Source organism: Mesoplodon mirus, assembly GCF_964341445.2.
Source record: "Mesoplodon mirus genome assembly, chromosome: 16".
NCBI classification, from domain to species: domain Eukaryota; kingdom Metazoa; phylum Chordata; class Mammalia; order Artiodactyla; family Ziphiidae; genus Mesoplodon; species Mesoplodon mirus.
The window spans coordinates 922,173-937,434 of NC_138992.1; the positions used below are offsets into that span (position 1 = coordinate 922,173).

The 15,262-nt window shown below is 62.9% G+C and overlaps 1 protein-coding gene across 6 annotated transcripts; it reads left to right on the top strand.

Moving 5' to 3' along the window:
- Window positions 1-1,960: 1,960 nt before the first annotated feature.
- PUF60 (poly(U) binding splicing factor 60) lies at window positions 1,961-14,289 on the top strand. 6 transcript variants are annotated; one of them, XM_082601796.1, is made up of 12 exons: window positions 1,961-2,115; window positions 6,446-6,553; window positions 8,808-8,903; window positions 8,996-9,085; window positions 10,009-10,059; window positions 12,128-12,289; window positions 12,362-12,454; window positions 12,603-12,816; window positions 12,895-13,085; window positions 13,215-13,350; window positions 13,546-13,781; window positions 13,863-14,289. In XM_082601796.1, the coding sequence occupies exons 1-12, from the start codon at window positions 2,092-2,094 to the stop codon at window positions 14,160-14,162; spliced, it is 1,701 nt and encodes a 566-aa protein (XP_082457922.1). In that variant the 5' UTR covers window positions 1,961-2,091; the 3' UTR covers window positions 14,163-14,289. The 6 variants fall into 6 exon arrangements, with proteins under 6 accessions (XP_082457922.1, XP_082457923.1, XP_082457924.1 ...); XM_082601797.1 differs by having other exon boundaries at window positions 6,449-6,553; XM_082601798.1 differs by lacking the exon at window positions 10,009-10,059.
- The last annotated feature ends 973 nt before the right edge of the window (window positions 14,290-15,262 follow it).

A 15,262-nucleotide genomic window follows, 5' to 3' on the forward strand; every position in this document is an offset into this window, starting at 1 on the left:
CTTCCTGCTGTGTGACAGTGGTCTGTGACTCCACTTTCTCACCAGTAAAGATGGGGATAATAATGGTCCACACGTCATGGGGTGGTTGAGATCGCACAGGTTAACTGTGAAAAGTACGAGAACAGGGCCCAGCACACAAGCACTCTGAATGCAGCGATGCCAGATTTTCACAGGGGAAGCTGCCACCAGGGGGTGGTGCTTTTGCCCCCCACAGTGGTGGTGGAAAGTCCCAGCCCGTCCACCCCCTCTGTTATGGAGGCCTCTAAGGCGCCCGGCCAGCTCTAGCACTGGGGAGCGCTGACAAGTGTGACAATGACTCCATTGTCTGCTTTCTAGCTATATGGTTTCGTTGTTGTCATACATTCTGGAAAATTACAGCTTTACCTTTCAACCTTTCTGTTTAACTGTTCGTTTTCCTCTCATGCTTTTCATTTATAAGTGCTCTTTCTCGTTTGCTGAATGTTCTTTCTTTATAGCCTCTTGTTCATGTTTTCGGATGCAACAGCCTCTCTAATATCTCTGAGGATACGGTTTTAGCTTTCCTTTTTTCCTCCTTCTGCTCGCTTTATTGGCTGTGCTCCTTCTGAGTCCCTTTTCCTTTTGCTGTTTTGTTTTTTCCTCTCCCTCAGCTGTCTGGTGATCCTGGGTTGCCTAGCTGCATTTAATCTTAGTGGCTGGGGCTTATTGCCTGGTGAGCTTTGAGCTCAAGGATCGAGCCAGGCCATCCTCCTGACCACTTCCCAACTGCCAGGCTTTTCTTCTGTGTTGGGAGTTACTGAAGAGATGAGCTCTTCTCTCTGAGGACTGTGAGGGCCACATGCTTGTGGCCGGACTCAGAGCCGGGGGTGGGGGTGGCAGAAAGGCGGGAATCTCACGTATTCCCCCACTTTCAGAACAGGACCCTGCCCCCGACGGACAACCCAACCGAGAGCGCCTCTGCTGGAGCTCACCTCCCAGCCACTGCCGGTAGGGGCTGAGCCCTGGAGTCTCTTCCTTTTCACAGTTGCACTTGGTGTGACCGATCTCCTGGACCCCGACCTCCAAGAAAGCAGCTGCCGCTGTCCACCTTTCTTCAGCTCCACAACATTCCACCCTTTTGTCTTCATGGGTTGCTTCCTTTATAAAATCCTTTTCCTATCATTTTAGAGGGAAGGGAGATGAGGCAAATATTGTTGGGTTTAACCAGGGGTGTCTGTATTTCATGTCAAACTCTCCCAGGATGGAGAAGAGAACTGCCTAGTTGGGGAAGACACCTTGCTGCCTCAGGCAGGCTGAAGTTGCTAAGCTGACAACCTCAGGACCTGAGCCTCACTGAGTGAGGGTCTTGGGACTGGGTGGGCATGCAGCAAACGTCCAGGGCAGTTCAACACCAGGGATGGACACCTGGAGCCTTTAAAAAACAGTTCAGAACTCAGGGGACTCGGAGTGCATACCCTTCCCACGGCATTGGTTCAGAAGCCTGTCTCTTGGGTTGCAGTTCTACCGACTGTCTGTCAGTGGCTCTACGACGCCATCAGTGCAAACGATGCACTGTTTTATGGATCAGTAGGAAAGAGAAACTGCGGCCATTGGGTGACGGCACACCATGCATTGGTAGGCGCGTTCAGAGATGTTACGATGCAAAGAGCGTCTCGAAATCTGAGTCCGAAAGAAAGCGATTCTTTGTCACTGCTTTCAACCGCAGCCCTGGAGAGGATCGGGCCGCCTGTGACCTGCCTCGGGTTTCTGCCTGCAAAGCAGGCAGAAAACCGAGCAGAGGCCGGAGGGCGGCACGGGACGAAGCGAGGAGTGGACTGGGACGCACTGAGGCCGGCGGAGGGCGGGGCTGGCGGCGAGCGGAGGCCGGGCGGCAGCGCGCGCGCCCCCGACACGCCCCGGCCCCGCCCCTTCTGCCCGCCCCTCCCGGAGCGTTAACTGTTTCTCCCCTCACCGGAAGCGCGCTCCTTTTTCCTTCCACGTCGCCGGGGGAAAGGCCCTTAATCGCGAGAGTTCCGTCCTCTTGAGAGTTTCTCCGCCGGCACCCAGATCGCGCGAGACCGCGGAAGGAGCCGAAGTGTGCGGCGCGCGCGCGGCGGCCGCGACGGGCGCAAGATGGCGACGGCGACCATAGCTCTAGTAAGTGAGCACCCCGTGACCGCGGGCCGCCGCTCAGATGGCGGGAGCGGGTTGTCGGCCCGGCCAGGGCGCCGAGGGTTCCCCGGGGATGTGGCGATTGCTCCGGGGCCCCCCGCGAGCTCCCGCGTCCTTTGGTCGCGCGAGGCGGGGGCGGGGCGGGCGCGAGGCGGGGGCCGGCCTGAGGCCGCAGCTTCCGGCCCGCAGATTGCAGCTTCCGGCGGCCGGCGCGGGAGGGCCTGGCCCGGTGCGGACCCGGGGCGCAGCTGGGGGCCGTGCCGCGCGCCGAGCCGGGTCCCTTCGCGGTGAGGCCGGTCGGGCCCCGGCGGCGGTCGTCCCCTTCTGTCGACGGGGTGCGCCTGTGTCCCCGACTTGAAGGCGGGGCTCCTGGGAACCGTGGCATTTCTCCTCCCGCTAGTGTGAAAGGGGCCGCTGGGCGTGCGGGGGGCCTGTAGGAAGCGATCGGGCCTGGTGAGGAGGGAGGCCTTGGCTTCTTGCGTGCACAGCTGTGAATTTGCTCTCCGCTGATGCTCACGGGGAAGGGGTTTCCAGCCAACAGGGACTCCGTCCTGCTATCCCCACTCAGGAAGGGAAGACGTGGTCTCTCATTGCCTGTTTCCTGAGCGATCACATTGTCCCAAGCGCTGTGCGAGGACTTGGGGGAACAGTGGGGAGCCAGAGGCAGTCTTGCCCTTTTCCGGGGTCTGGTGGGCACTGGAGACCAGTTCCCACCCAGGGTGCGTGAAGTGCTAGGGGGGTGCGGGCACCTAGAGGAAGGAAGCCCTCCCGCCCTGCTTAGTGCTCGCGTCCGTCCGCCACATGGAGCAGTTAGCATAGATGGACCACCCCTCCTCACACAGCACTTCCGTGGTGAAGTCTCCTTTCACTCTTCTTCCTCCCAGGCTTGTGCGACCGACCCCTCTGGGACCCTTCACACGGTGCATCCCTTTCTTTACCTGCCACTCTCCCCCGACCTGTACTCAGACTGATGTGGTGAGGTCTGTCTAAGAAGGCAGCTTTTGCAGGTAGATGGAGGCTGGACTGATCGGGGAGATGTCTGAGGGTCAGGGGGTGTACTTAGACTGCCTTGGCCATGCTCTCAGCTGGGGGCTGATGCCCAGAGAGGGGGCCGAACCTGTCGCACTGGGGAAGAAACTGACCCCCAGTGAGAGAGAGCCCGCAGGCTATGAGGGGAGCCCAGTGTGTGACTGTCAGGCCTAGCTAACTTCACTGTCCTCTTGCTGCCATGTCCCGCTTCCTGTTGAAGCCACGAGAGCAACTACCTTTGTGAGAGGAATGTTAGAGAGAAAAGAGGTGAAGGTGGCGGCTTGGAGGCCAGTGAGAGTCATGTCCCCAAGCGTCCACAGGCCTGCGTCAGCACCATGCCTCAGCCTTGCTCAGGGGGCCTCGGCTCTGCTGTGGCACAGGGCCAGGCACAGGTGGTGTCATAGTAGAGGTGGATGGGGGCACTGAGTCTAAACCCTGTAAGCTGGGGTTTTCAATAAGGGTCTTCACTGACCCTCTGACTCCTTTCAAGAGGTTAATACATGGGTGTTAGTAGGTGTATGTAAACTGTAAAGGCCCAGGCTTACCTCATCAGCTTGTGGGAGTGAAGTCCAGCTTGTGGTCCAACACATTCCTCTTCCTACCTTTTGAATGGATAGGTTTCTAGAAGGGTTACCTGTTTCCCTGGAGTCCTTTTGGGGCATATTGAGAGCTTGCTCTCTGTCTTCTGGTCCATGCATGCTGAGCAGTGCTGGTTTGCTGTCCTAAGCTGTGGCTTCAGCTCTTGTGGGAGGTGGAGTGGAATGGCACAGTGATCTCGTGGGGAGGGACCCAGGAAGATACAGAAGTGCCTCTTCTGACTTGGGTGTGCCTTCCACCTCGTGGCTGCAGAAACGGGCCATAGCCCCTTCCTCTGACACTTGGGCTCACTCCCACTGGGGACCATCATCCTTGGGTTCCATCTGGCAGGGGCACTGGGACCCTCTCCCCTCCCCGGGGGCACAGTTGCTTTTTTCCTCTTCCTGTGGGTCCCAGCCTGCATGTCAGTTCACAGAGGCCTGCCCTGGGTGCTGTGGCCCAGCGTGCCTCATAGGCCGCTCTTCCCCCGCTGTGCTTGGTGTTCTTCTTAGCACTTGTTAACTACAGAAATAATCTCACATCGGTGCTGGTTGGCATGTCTCTTGTCTTGTTTTGCTGCATCTGCAGTGCCCTGCACAGAGCCTGGCCATGCAGTGGACAGCATGGCACCGTGTCAAGGGGACTGAACGGAAGGAAGGCAGTGTCCTGCAGTGGCCCTGCTGTGGTGACTTGACTCTGGATGTTGTAATAATACTAATAATCATTGAAACCTATGGATTGCTTGCCATGTGCAGAAGGATTGCCTTAAGTACTTTATATGGAGCCACTCACTGAATCTTCCTGCCAGCCCCAGGAGACAGGCCTGAAGAGCCTGAAGCCTGGAGATGTTAAGTAATTACATAACTTTTCTTTTCTTCTAGTGGAAATAATCCTTTTGCCCTGGGCTGTTGATCATTGACAGTGCTGGGGTTTGGGGCCCAGAATCATGGGGCAGCACTGCACCCCACCCCACCATACACACACACCTGCCAGAGGGGGATTTGCACCCCTCAAGGCACTGCTGCCTGGTGGGGGGCGGGGTGGGGGGCTTTGTGACCGCAGGGCATGCTGCATTCATTGCCAGAGGATTACAGCACAGGGCTAGCTGTAATGATAAATGACAGTTTCCTTTAAGCTCTCTTAGCATCTGCTTAGAACAGAACCCTAGGCTCAGTGGGACTGGAAACTGTTTCTGCCATGAATGGGGTAGGATGTCCTTCCTAGAGTTCCTGGTGAACTGAATTTTCCTGGGAAGTCTCTTCTGAGCTGTGTTCTGATCTCAGCACTGTCCTGGATCCTTTGTTGGCTATTACAGTAACTTGGGGGAGTGGTTTATAAGTGTGCCCTCAAGTTGACTCTGTTCACAGGGGTCTAAGGGTTGGATTGTATCCCCAGACCTGAAGTGATCTCTTGCTGTGGGTCTTAAGAGGCAGCCTCTGCTGTGGGTGTGTTCTGGGGGCTGCCAGGGAACTTGGGGCAAAGCCAGACTCTAACCCTGTCCCCAGATGCCATGTACCCACTGGGTGGGACTTGTGTCAGCAGGTGCCCCCTTTCCTTTGTCTCTCTCTGGGGCACAGTTTCTAAGCAGCAGTGGTGCCGAGTTCAGAGGGGTTCCAGGGAGGCAGCCCGGCTGGCTCGGCCCCAGCTTCTGTGCCCACTGGCCACGTCTCTCCTTTGAGGCTGGAACTCCTGAGACATGCTCGGGCCAGGTTGGCCCAGCCTTTGGCTGTGTTTGTGCACGGACCCTTGAGGGTGGGCATGGCTGTCGCCTGTGTTCAAGATACATACCTGTGGGTCTCATCCTTGATCTGGGAGCGAGTTCCTGCTGTGTGGCATCTGAGAAGGTGGGGAAGTCTCAGGACCCTTCCACGAAGACCCTCACCCCTGTGACGTTGCCCACCTTCTGCCCTTGGCCTGCCACCCTTCTAAGCCTGGCCGGGAGCTTCTCCTTCCATTGGGCTGGCTCTGCATGGCAGTGCTTCTCGGCCCCTCTAGGCGTGGCCAAGCTCTCATCTGCCCTGAGTTAGACAGCCCTGGACAGTTTGCTGGGGGAGGGAGGCTTACCCATGCAGACCCCCTGCCCGGCCCTGCTACTCAGAGGGCAGCCCTCCTCAGAGCTGTCTTCAGGAGGGGCCTGGGACCTGCCCCAGGGGCTTGGCCAGAGACTGTTGAAGGCATTGGGGCTGATGCTGAGCTGGGGGCTGGCCCCGGCATGTGTACAGGGTGCTAAAGAGGTGCCTCTGTCTGCCTCAGGAGGGAGACGGCCATCTGTGCTCCTTGTCATCTTGTCCTGCCCGGCCTGGCCCAGCCTGCCAGTAGGAAAGGAAGTGATCTTTAGGACCTCAGCTGTGTGGCCAGAGGGCAGCTCTCGACCCACTCCTGCCTTTTGTTGGCCTGGGGCAGGAGCACAGCTCCGCTCTCTACCGTGTCTCTTTCCGGGGACTCGTTGCCAGCTCGGGGCTGCCCCAGATTCTGTTCTGGTTTCTGCCAGGCCAGCCCCTTGTGCTGGGCTCTGGGCAGCTGCAGGTGTGCTGGGGGAGTGGGCAGGTGAGGCGCAGTGAGGCAGTGTCAGGAGTGGTCAGGGGCCATGTCACAGCCGGCTCCTTCCTGGGCCCGTGCGGAGCTCAGCTCTTAACCAGGAAAGACGAGAGAGGGCCTGGGTGGCTGGGTCTTGTGAATGTCCGTCATATCGTCTCCTTCCTGCCTGCAGCAGGTCAATGGCCAGCAAGGAGGGGGGTCCGAGCCATCGGCGGTGGCGGCGGCGGCGGCGGCGGCGGCGGCAGTGGTGGCAGCGGGAGACAAATGGAAACCTTCACAGGTACTGACCTTAAGCATCCTCGCCCTCAGGCCCGCCTGCCCGCCCGCCCGCCTGCCCGCCCGCCTGCCCGCCTGCCTTCGCGTCCCTGGGCCCAGAGAGACCTGGCAGGGGGTGGGGCGGGAGGAGCCCGAGGGACTCTTCCCTGCCTTCTGGGCAGAGATGCCTGTCCTGCCCTCTCGCCACCCAGCCTCCAGCCTGGCTGTAGCCTCCTCCTCCCTGCCTCTACTTGGCGTCCTCCTGCTTCTGTGGTGGGTTGAAGCCTCATGTGTCTTCAGAAACCAGGCAGATGGTGGCTGTGGTCAGGTGGGGTGTGAACCTCAGCCGGTGGGAGCCCTTCACCGTCGGTGTCGTACAGAAGGGCAAACGTGTTGTTCCAGAACGTGCAGGGTATTGTTAAGAGCCAGAGATACAGAGTTTCACTTCAGATCTCTGATTTAAGTAAAACGTGAAAGCAGAACCATGTGTAATTCAAAGTACAAGTCTGGGAGTCTGGGGGCAGGGCTTCAGGGTAGGCGTGGGAGATCTTGGCCAGTTCTGGTCGCTGAGCCGGTGGGAGTGTGGGAGGGGGAGCCGGGTAAGAAGGTTCTTCACGCTTCTGCACGGCAGCGCCTGCGTCCAGAGGGTTCGGGGGCTGTTCGGCTGGGCCCTCAGCACGCTCGGGGGAGGGCCATGGCACGCAGCCTGGACCCTAGGAAGTTATGGGGGCTGAAGCTGGTGGGCCCCTCTAGCCAGCCCTCCCCGACCCTGGCTGGCTGTCTAGCCAGCCATTGGTTGGTAGAAGGGCTTTTTGTTTATCAAGACAAAGAGGAGATTGAAAAGTTTCTAAGGGGCTGAAAGGGGGTAGCGTTGGTTACCATGGTGACAGCCTGCTCTGGAGTCATAGCCCCAGGCTCTCGGGCCTCTCTCCCACTAAGGAGAACTGGGCTTGGAGCCAGCGGGAAGGACAGCCTCGCAGGGGCCAGACTGGGTCGCCAAGGGAGGGGCTTCCAGGGCTTCCTGCCCTTTGACCCCGTGCTGGAAACCCCACACTCCAGCTAGTCAGGATGGTGGTTCTTGGGGTTTGGGTCATCCAGCCCCTTCCTGCCCCCTTTGTACCTCTGTCCTTGCTCGTCACTCCTGTGCTGGCGACCTGCCTCTCTTCTCTGCTGTCCCTCCCGAGGCTTCATGCTGGGGGCTGCAGAATACCCCCTCTGGAGCGCTTGCTGGCCACTCAGCAACTGGTGGATAGGCAGGTGTGTTCTAACTCCCAACACACATGCTCTTCTGGGTCTGGTGGCCCTGCTTCTCTTCCAGCTTACACAACTGTTTTCTTCCCCCTGCAAACAGCTTAGAAATGAGTTTTGATAGAGGGCATGTACACAATCCTAGTAGCACCCGCTGTGGTCTGCAGCAGGCTGGGACACCGCCACCGCCACCGCCACCAAAGCGTCTCCTCATCCCTGTGCTCGCCTAGGGTGCTGGTGGGTGTCCACTTCTGTCCCCCTGTGGCTGGCCTGCTTCTGGCTTCTCTTGCCAGGGTGCTATGCACAGCCCAGGGAGGAGTTTGCTGGAGGTGGGTCGGAGCCCTCCTCGGGGCTGCGGTGGCCTGGGAGAACAACTCGGGGCTCTCCGGGCGGTGAGCACAGTGTGCAGGGATGGGTTACCGCCTGGAGCTGTGCTGGGAGGGAGCCCTTGCCCATACTTGCTCTTTGAGTGGCCCCTGGATCTCGTCCCGAGCAGGGAAGCCGAGTCTGTGGCCGTGGCTTTGGCCGTGAGAAAGTGTGGGTGCCAGGCAGTCCGGGAGTGAGGAGTCCCGGGACCTCCAGAGAGCCCTGGCCCCCTCCCCTTGTCTTAGAGGACAGCTGAGGCCGGCTCTCTTGTGCAGCACGGGACGGGGGTTCTGGGGTCAGGCTTGCCATGAGGGCCCGGGCCCCTCTTACTACGTGCTACCTGTCTTGGTGACTCCTGCAAGCCTGGGTCCTGCAGCTGCTCTGGGTTGGCCAAGGGCCCCCAGGGTGTCTGTCTGCCTCGGTGTGTGTCCTCCCGGTGGGTCCTGGAGGAGACCGGCCTGGGACAGGCATAGGGATGTCAGGTGGGCAGACCCACGTCCAGGCCAGGTGGGAGACAGTCTGTGTGAGGACCTGTCTGCGCCTGGGAGCGGGCTGAGCTGCAGGCCACGTGCGGTGGTCGGGGCAGAAGGTGGGGTGGGCTCCTGGGGCCGTGTGCGGGAGGTCTTGAACGTGCTCTTAATGACTTCCCTGCTCCCCATCACCAGGGGACGGACTCCATCAAGATGGAGAACGGGCAGAGCACAGCCGCGAAGCTGGGACTGCCTCCCCTGACGCCTGAGCAGCAGGAGGCCCTGCAGAAGGTGAGAGTGGGGGTCCTGCCTGGGGCGCCGCGGCAGGGGGAAGCTTCCCCGCAGGCCGGGCCCGCAGCGCCCCTCACCGCCCCCTCTCGCAGGCCAAGAAGTACGCCATGGAACAGAGCATCAAGAGCGTGCTGGTGAAGCAGACCATCGCACACCAGCAGCAGCAGCTCACCAACCTGCAGGTGAGGGCCGCCGCCCCCGCCCCCGCCGCCCGGCCTTCTCCCCGCCCCCGCCGCCGCCTCCGCCTTCTCTTCCTCCTCTCGTGCCTGCGGCTGTCCCCGCACCGTGTCGTGCTGCTCGGTTTCTCAAGGACTCCTTGGGACGCCCGGGTTCCTCCCTGAGGCACGAGGGGCCCAGCCCGACCCACCTGTTGAGAGCCCACGGGCCCCCCCAGCCCTCCTCTGTGCCCCGCCGCCCTGCCCGAAGCGGCTCCTCTTCTTGGACTTCAGACGGTGGCCCTGAGCCCGTGTGCCCCCAGGCGGCGTGGCTGGGCTGCAGCCCCTAGGAATGTTCCTCCCCACCCCCGTGGCCTCGGATAAGAGCAGTCGGGGCCCCCCTGCAGGGAGTTCAGTCCTCGGCTTGGGGCCCAGGACTGAGAGGACAGGCTGGGGACGCCTCCACGGGGCCCTGCTCTAGGCCTGTGGCCAAAGGCTGCCTGGGCTCTGGGGAAGAAGACAGGGTGAGGCTGACAGGTGCCTGGGCCTCGAGCCCCCCTCCCCCCGCCCCCTGCCCCCCTCCCCGTCAGATGTTCACGCTGCCAGGAGATGCCCCTGGCTCTTCACTGTGCTCCATCCGGTCCTCCCCTCCCCCTCCCCCTTCCTCCTCCTCCTCCCCCTCCTCCTTCTCCTCCTTCTCCTCCTCCCCCCTTCCTTCTGCCCTGCCAGCCAGGCTGCGGGGCGGGGCACCTGGGGCTCTGAGGCCCCCCTGGGCAGGTGCCGGCGGCCGGCCACTTGGCCGGCAGTGTGGGCAGGCAGGCGGGCCTCCTGGCAGGGCGGGGCCTCCGGGCCTTGCGGCTGTCTGCGTGAGGGGTGACGAGAGCGAGGTGTGACGAGCGCGGAGACTGCTCGGCTCCAACAGACTGAACTCTGTCTTTACTGTCTTTCAGATGGCAGCAGTGACAATGGGCTTTGGAGATCCTCTCTCACCTTTGCAATCGGTCAATAGACATGCTCACTTCTTCCGGGGCTCATGTCCTTAGTCAGGGCTAGAGGGGGGCAGTGCGGCCCGCGTGCTGGGGACCTTGCTCCCCGTAGCCGGCCCTGCCCGCCAGCTCGGGACGAGCGCAACAGAGCGCCAGGCGTGGCGGGGCCGGTGATGTGGGGGGCACCCACCCCGGGACCGCCCCTGGGGAGGCCTACATCTGCTCTGAGGGCCCGCCTTAAAACTAACCGGCCAGGTAACTGTGGAGGGCAGCCGGCCAGGAGGGTAGCTGCCCGCGCCAGGCCCGCCTGCACCCATGCCGCCTGCACGCACGGGGTGCACCGCCGGGCCTCCAGCTCCGCCGGTCTCCAGGCTGCTCGGGCTCCTGGCTTGGGGTCAGGCCCCTGAGGAGAGAAGGGTCTTAACTCATGGCCCCATCAAACCCCGGAGGGAGGACGGATGGATGGGGTGGGGGGCTGGGGGGACCCAAGCAAATGAGAGAGGGAAGGACAAGGACTGGGCCTTGGGCCTGGCTGTCAGCAAGGGGCGGAGGCCACGCGGCCAGGGAACAGGCAGAGGCTGTGGTCAGAGGGGCCAAGGAATAGGCAGAGGTGGTGGCCGCGGCCCTGGCTGCCGTCAGCAGGAGTCTGGGAAGGAGAAGCCCCTCCATCCCCCAGAGGCAGGCTGAGGAGGAGGCCAGGCCCCTCTGGGGAGTCTGAGGGGGAAACGTGGCCTTCTCTGGGGGTCATCCCTGGGCGTGCCGCTCTCACAGGGGAGACGCAGTCCTGACCTCGAGGACTGGACAGTCCCTGTGTCCTCTCTAGGAAGCGTCTGTCTGTGGGGACAGGTCAGGGGGAGAGGGCTTTTGGCACGCCTGCTGTTGGGGAGCCCACACTGAAGAGGAGACGTGCTCCTATCTTGGAGAACTTTGACCTGAGGGGCAGCTGGTTTCATGTCTGGGGCGCCTGGTGCGAGAGGGGACATAATTCTACCTTTGGGGGGCGGTCCTTGGTCTCAGCAGGGAGCCTGAGGCCTGTTTGTTGAGAGCATAGTTTGAGGAGGGGAGTCCCATTTGGGGGGCGGAATTCTAGTCTGGGGGAGATGTGGACCTTATTTGTAGGCCCCTTTCTGAGGGACGGGGGGCCCGGCCTGTTCTAGGCCCGTTGATGTATCTCAAAGAAGCTGGCCTCTGGTTATGGGGAATCTCGTGAGGGTGTGGGGCTCCCCTGTTGAGGGGCTGGAGCCAGGGCCCCGTCTCCTTTGTCTGCCCTGGGCCTGTGGTCTCCTCCCTCGGCCCAGCTCCTCCCAGTGGCCCACGGCGTGTGGCTCTAGGACCCTCCCTTGCAGGCATGTCACACGTGAGGTGGCAGGGTGGGGACTGTCTCCCTGAGGGAATGGGGAGGCCCCTCGGCACAACTGCCAGGCTCGCCCCAGCGTGGAGGCGGGGTGTCGGCCCGAGCAGAGCCCAGGGGCTTCTCCTTTCGGCGGCTCTGCCACTTCTTGCTGTTCCCGGGGAGTAGCAGCCCTTTTTTGTGAGGGTTCAGGCCCTGGGGCCCTGTGCGAGCGGCTGCTGTTCGTCTTCTCTCCCGGGAGCCCCTGTCTGGGCTCCTCCCCTCCTCCCCGGGGTCTCTTCTGGGCGGTGGCTGCCCTGTCTTCTGTCCCCTCTCTCGCCTCCACACCAGTGGGTCCCTGCAGCCTGGCGGCTCCCCCTTCCCTCTCTGTCGGAGTGCACGGCCAGGACCCTGGGAGGACCTCTCAGCCCACCTGGGTGCCCGGCCCCAGACTGCAGGGCTTGCGGCCCTGCCTTGCGACCACCTGTCAGCTTCGCTGTCAGTCTGCCCGGGACCTGGGTGGGCCGGGGTGCGTCCGTTTCCTGCCTCCAGGCCTGCCTTTCCTTCCTGGGGGTGGGGTCCTGCCGACCCCCACCACCCTGACTGCAGGGGCTGAGCCTGCACCACGCTGCCGTGTGGGGAGCCCTCCCCACGCGGAGCCGGGTGGGTGGGCCAGGAGGGGAATGGGCTGCCCAGCCTCCCACCACCCCCTCACAAGCCAGTGGCTCTCTCTCCCCTTGTGTCCTGCTCCAGATGGCAGCTCAGCGACAGCGGGCACTGGCCATCATGTGCCGGGTCTACGTGGGCTCCATCTACTACGAGCTGGGGGAGGATACCATTCGCCAGGCCTTTGCCCCCTTTGGACCCATCAAGAGCATTGACATGTCCTGGGACTCCGTCACCATGAAGCACAAGGTGAGGTTCCGTCTGCCCTGCCTCGCCCCACCCCCGGGCTCTCCAGGCCTAACGGCGTGTTCCTGCGTCCAGGGCTTTGCGTTTGTGGAGTACGAGGTCCCAGAGGCCGCCCAGCTGGCCTTGGAGCAGATGAACTCCGTGATGCTGGGAGGCAGGAACATCAAGGTGAGGCTGGGGGTGGACCTTGGGGTCAGCGTGCGGCACGGGTGTGCTCTATGTTCAGTCCCCCCGAGATGCAGAGCAGCCCCTCCAGGAGCCTGCAGTGACCCGGCCTAGGCTGACTGGGCACTCTTCATCCCTGCCTCTCCCCCAGGTGGGCAGACCCAGCAACATAGGGCAGGCCCAGCCCATCATAGACCAGCTGGCCGAGGAGGCGCGAGCCTTCAACCGCATCTACGTGGCTTCTGTGCACCAGGACCTCTCGGACGACGACATCAAGAGTGTGTTTGAGGCCTTTGGCAAGATCAAGTCGTGCACGCTGGCTCGGGACCCCACGACCGGGAAGCACAAGGGCTATGGCTTCATTGGTGAGCTTGGGGCGGCGGGGTGGCGGTGAAGCCCACCCGACGCCGAGGCTGGCCCTCACTGCCGCTCCTGCTCTGCAGAATATGAGAAGGCGCAGTCGTCCCAGGATGCCGTGTCTTCCATGAACCTTTTTGACCTGGGTGGCCAGTACTTGCGGGTGGGCAAGGCTGTCACACCCCCTATGCCCCTGCTTACGCCTGCCACACCTGGAGGCCTCCCACCTGCTGCTGCTGTGGCCGCAGCTGCAGCCACAGCCAAGATTACGGCTCAGGTAAGGGCTGGTGGAATTGTGTGGGTTTGGTGGTGGGCACCAGGCCCCCCTGATCCTGTGCGGACTGGCTCTTTGGTCTTGAGTGGAGGCAGCCAGACCGGGGACTAAGCACAGTGGCCTTGGTTGCAGGAAGCAGTGGCTGGAGCAGCGGTACTGGGTACTCTAGCCACACCTGGACTGGTGTCCCCTGCCCTGACTCTGGCCCAGCCCCTGGGGGCTCTACCCCAGGCTGTCATGGCTGCCCAGGCCCCGGGAGTTATCACAGGTGAGCCTGGGTGGGTGGAGGCTTCCCTCCTTCCCCTGCCCCCTCCTCTGGGCTTGATGCCTTCAGCTGCCCTTAATGAGCTTCCTTAGTCCCCTGTGCCCCGGGCAGTTCAGCCGTGCTCCGCGGTGCTGTGCTCCTTGCTGGGAATGGTGGGGGTGGGGGGAGTGACCGCTGGACCTGGTGGGTTTGCTGCAGGTGTGACCCCGGCCCGGCCCCCCATTCCGGTCCCCATCCCCTCTGTGGGAGTGGTGAACCCCATCCTGGCCAGCCCCCCGACACTCGGCCTCCTGGAGCCCAAGAAAGAGAAGGAGGAGGAGGAGCTGTTTCCTGAGTCAGAGAGGCCGGAGATGCTGAGCGAGCAGGAGCACATGAGCATCTCTGGCAGCAGCGCCCGCCACATGGTGATGCAGAAGCTCCTCCGCAAGCAGGAGGTGGGCAGCCGGGACCGGCAGGGCGGGGCGGGGTGGAGTGGTCCAGCCACAGCCGCAGCTCTCAGCTGTCCCCCCCCACAGTCCACAGTGATGGTTCTGCGCAACATGGTGGACCCCAAGGACATCGACGACGACCTGGAGGGGGAGGTGACCGAGGAGTGTGGCAAGTTTGGTGCCGTCAACCGTGTCATCATCTACCAGGAGAAGCAGGGCGAGGAGGAGGATGCAGAGATCATTGTCAAGATTTTTGTGGAGTTTTCCGTAGCCTCTGAGACTCACAAGGCCATCCAGGCCCTCAACGGGCGCTGGTTTGCTGGCCGCAAGGTGGTGGCTGAAGTGTATGACCAGGAGCGTTTTGATAACAGTGACCTCTCCGCGTGACCTTAGACCCATTCCCTGGACTTGCACTTTCTCCTCGTTTCCTCCGGGTTTTATAGAGAGATTCGGTGGTATCTTGGGCCCAGCCGCCCAGCCTGTGGATAAAGGTGCAGATGCTGCTGGCCCTGAACGTTCCTGTCTGACAGTGGTCTTGTGCTTATTGGGTCCCGTTGGGGCGCGGGCGCGGGCGCGGCTCAGGGCAAGCACCCGGGCCGTGCGGAGGCACTGGGCCTTGGCGGCCGGGACCCGAGTCCCGGGAGGAGGGCATTCGCCGGGGTCAGCGGGGGCTGCTTGGTTACTTGGTACCCGCATGGGGCCGCGGAGGAACGTGGGGGTGGCTTTCCTGCTCTGTGGGGGCTCCACTGTCACCTGCGCAGGCACTGCTGCGACAAGGCCGGCCCAGAGCCCCTGAAGTCCCGGGACACGTTTAGTCAGGCGAATGAGCGCCGCCTTGGCCCGGCGCCCTACCCTCCGGGAGCCCACGTCCCTGTGAGAGGGGCGGCGGGCAGATTGTGGGGTCTTGAGGCCAAGCCCGGGGAGGGGGCCCAGCGGGCGGGAGGGGCGGCAGGAAGCCTCGGTGCCGGCAATGGTTGGGGCGCTGGCATGCGGGAGCTCAGGCTGTGGACGGACTTCAGCTCCCACCATGCCTTGCGCCAGGGGGAGGGAACCGAGCTTCCCGACAGACCGTTCGCGGTGCCGCTACGGGTCTTCGGACGCACCGGCGCCGCGAGGCCTTGTGGGGGTTGCAGTTCGGGGCGACGAGGGGCGGCGAGGGCGGGCCTCGGCTTCCCGGCGGGCTGCGCGGCTGCCGGCGGTTGTCGGCGGGGCAGTCCGGCGGGTAGTGGCTGCGGTTCCGGCTGCGGCACAACGGCGGGCGAGCGGACGGGCCGGGTCAAGTGGGCCGGGCGGGATGCGGGGCCGCCGCCGCCTCCTGAGAGTCTGAGCGTCGGCCGGGCCGCGCCCCCCGCCCAGGCCGCCGTGGTCCGAGCGTTCCGAGCGCGGGCCGGGCCCAGCGCCGCCGCCGCCGCCGCCGCCGCCGCCCCGGGCCGCCCCCGGCTCCTCCCCCGCCCGGGCCGGCCCGGCGCTCATGCGGGCCGAGCCCC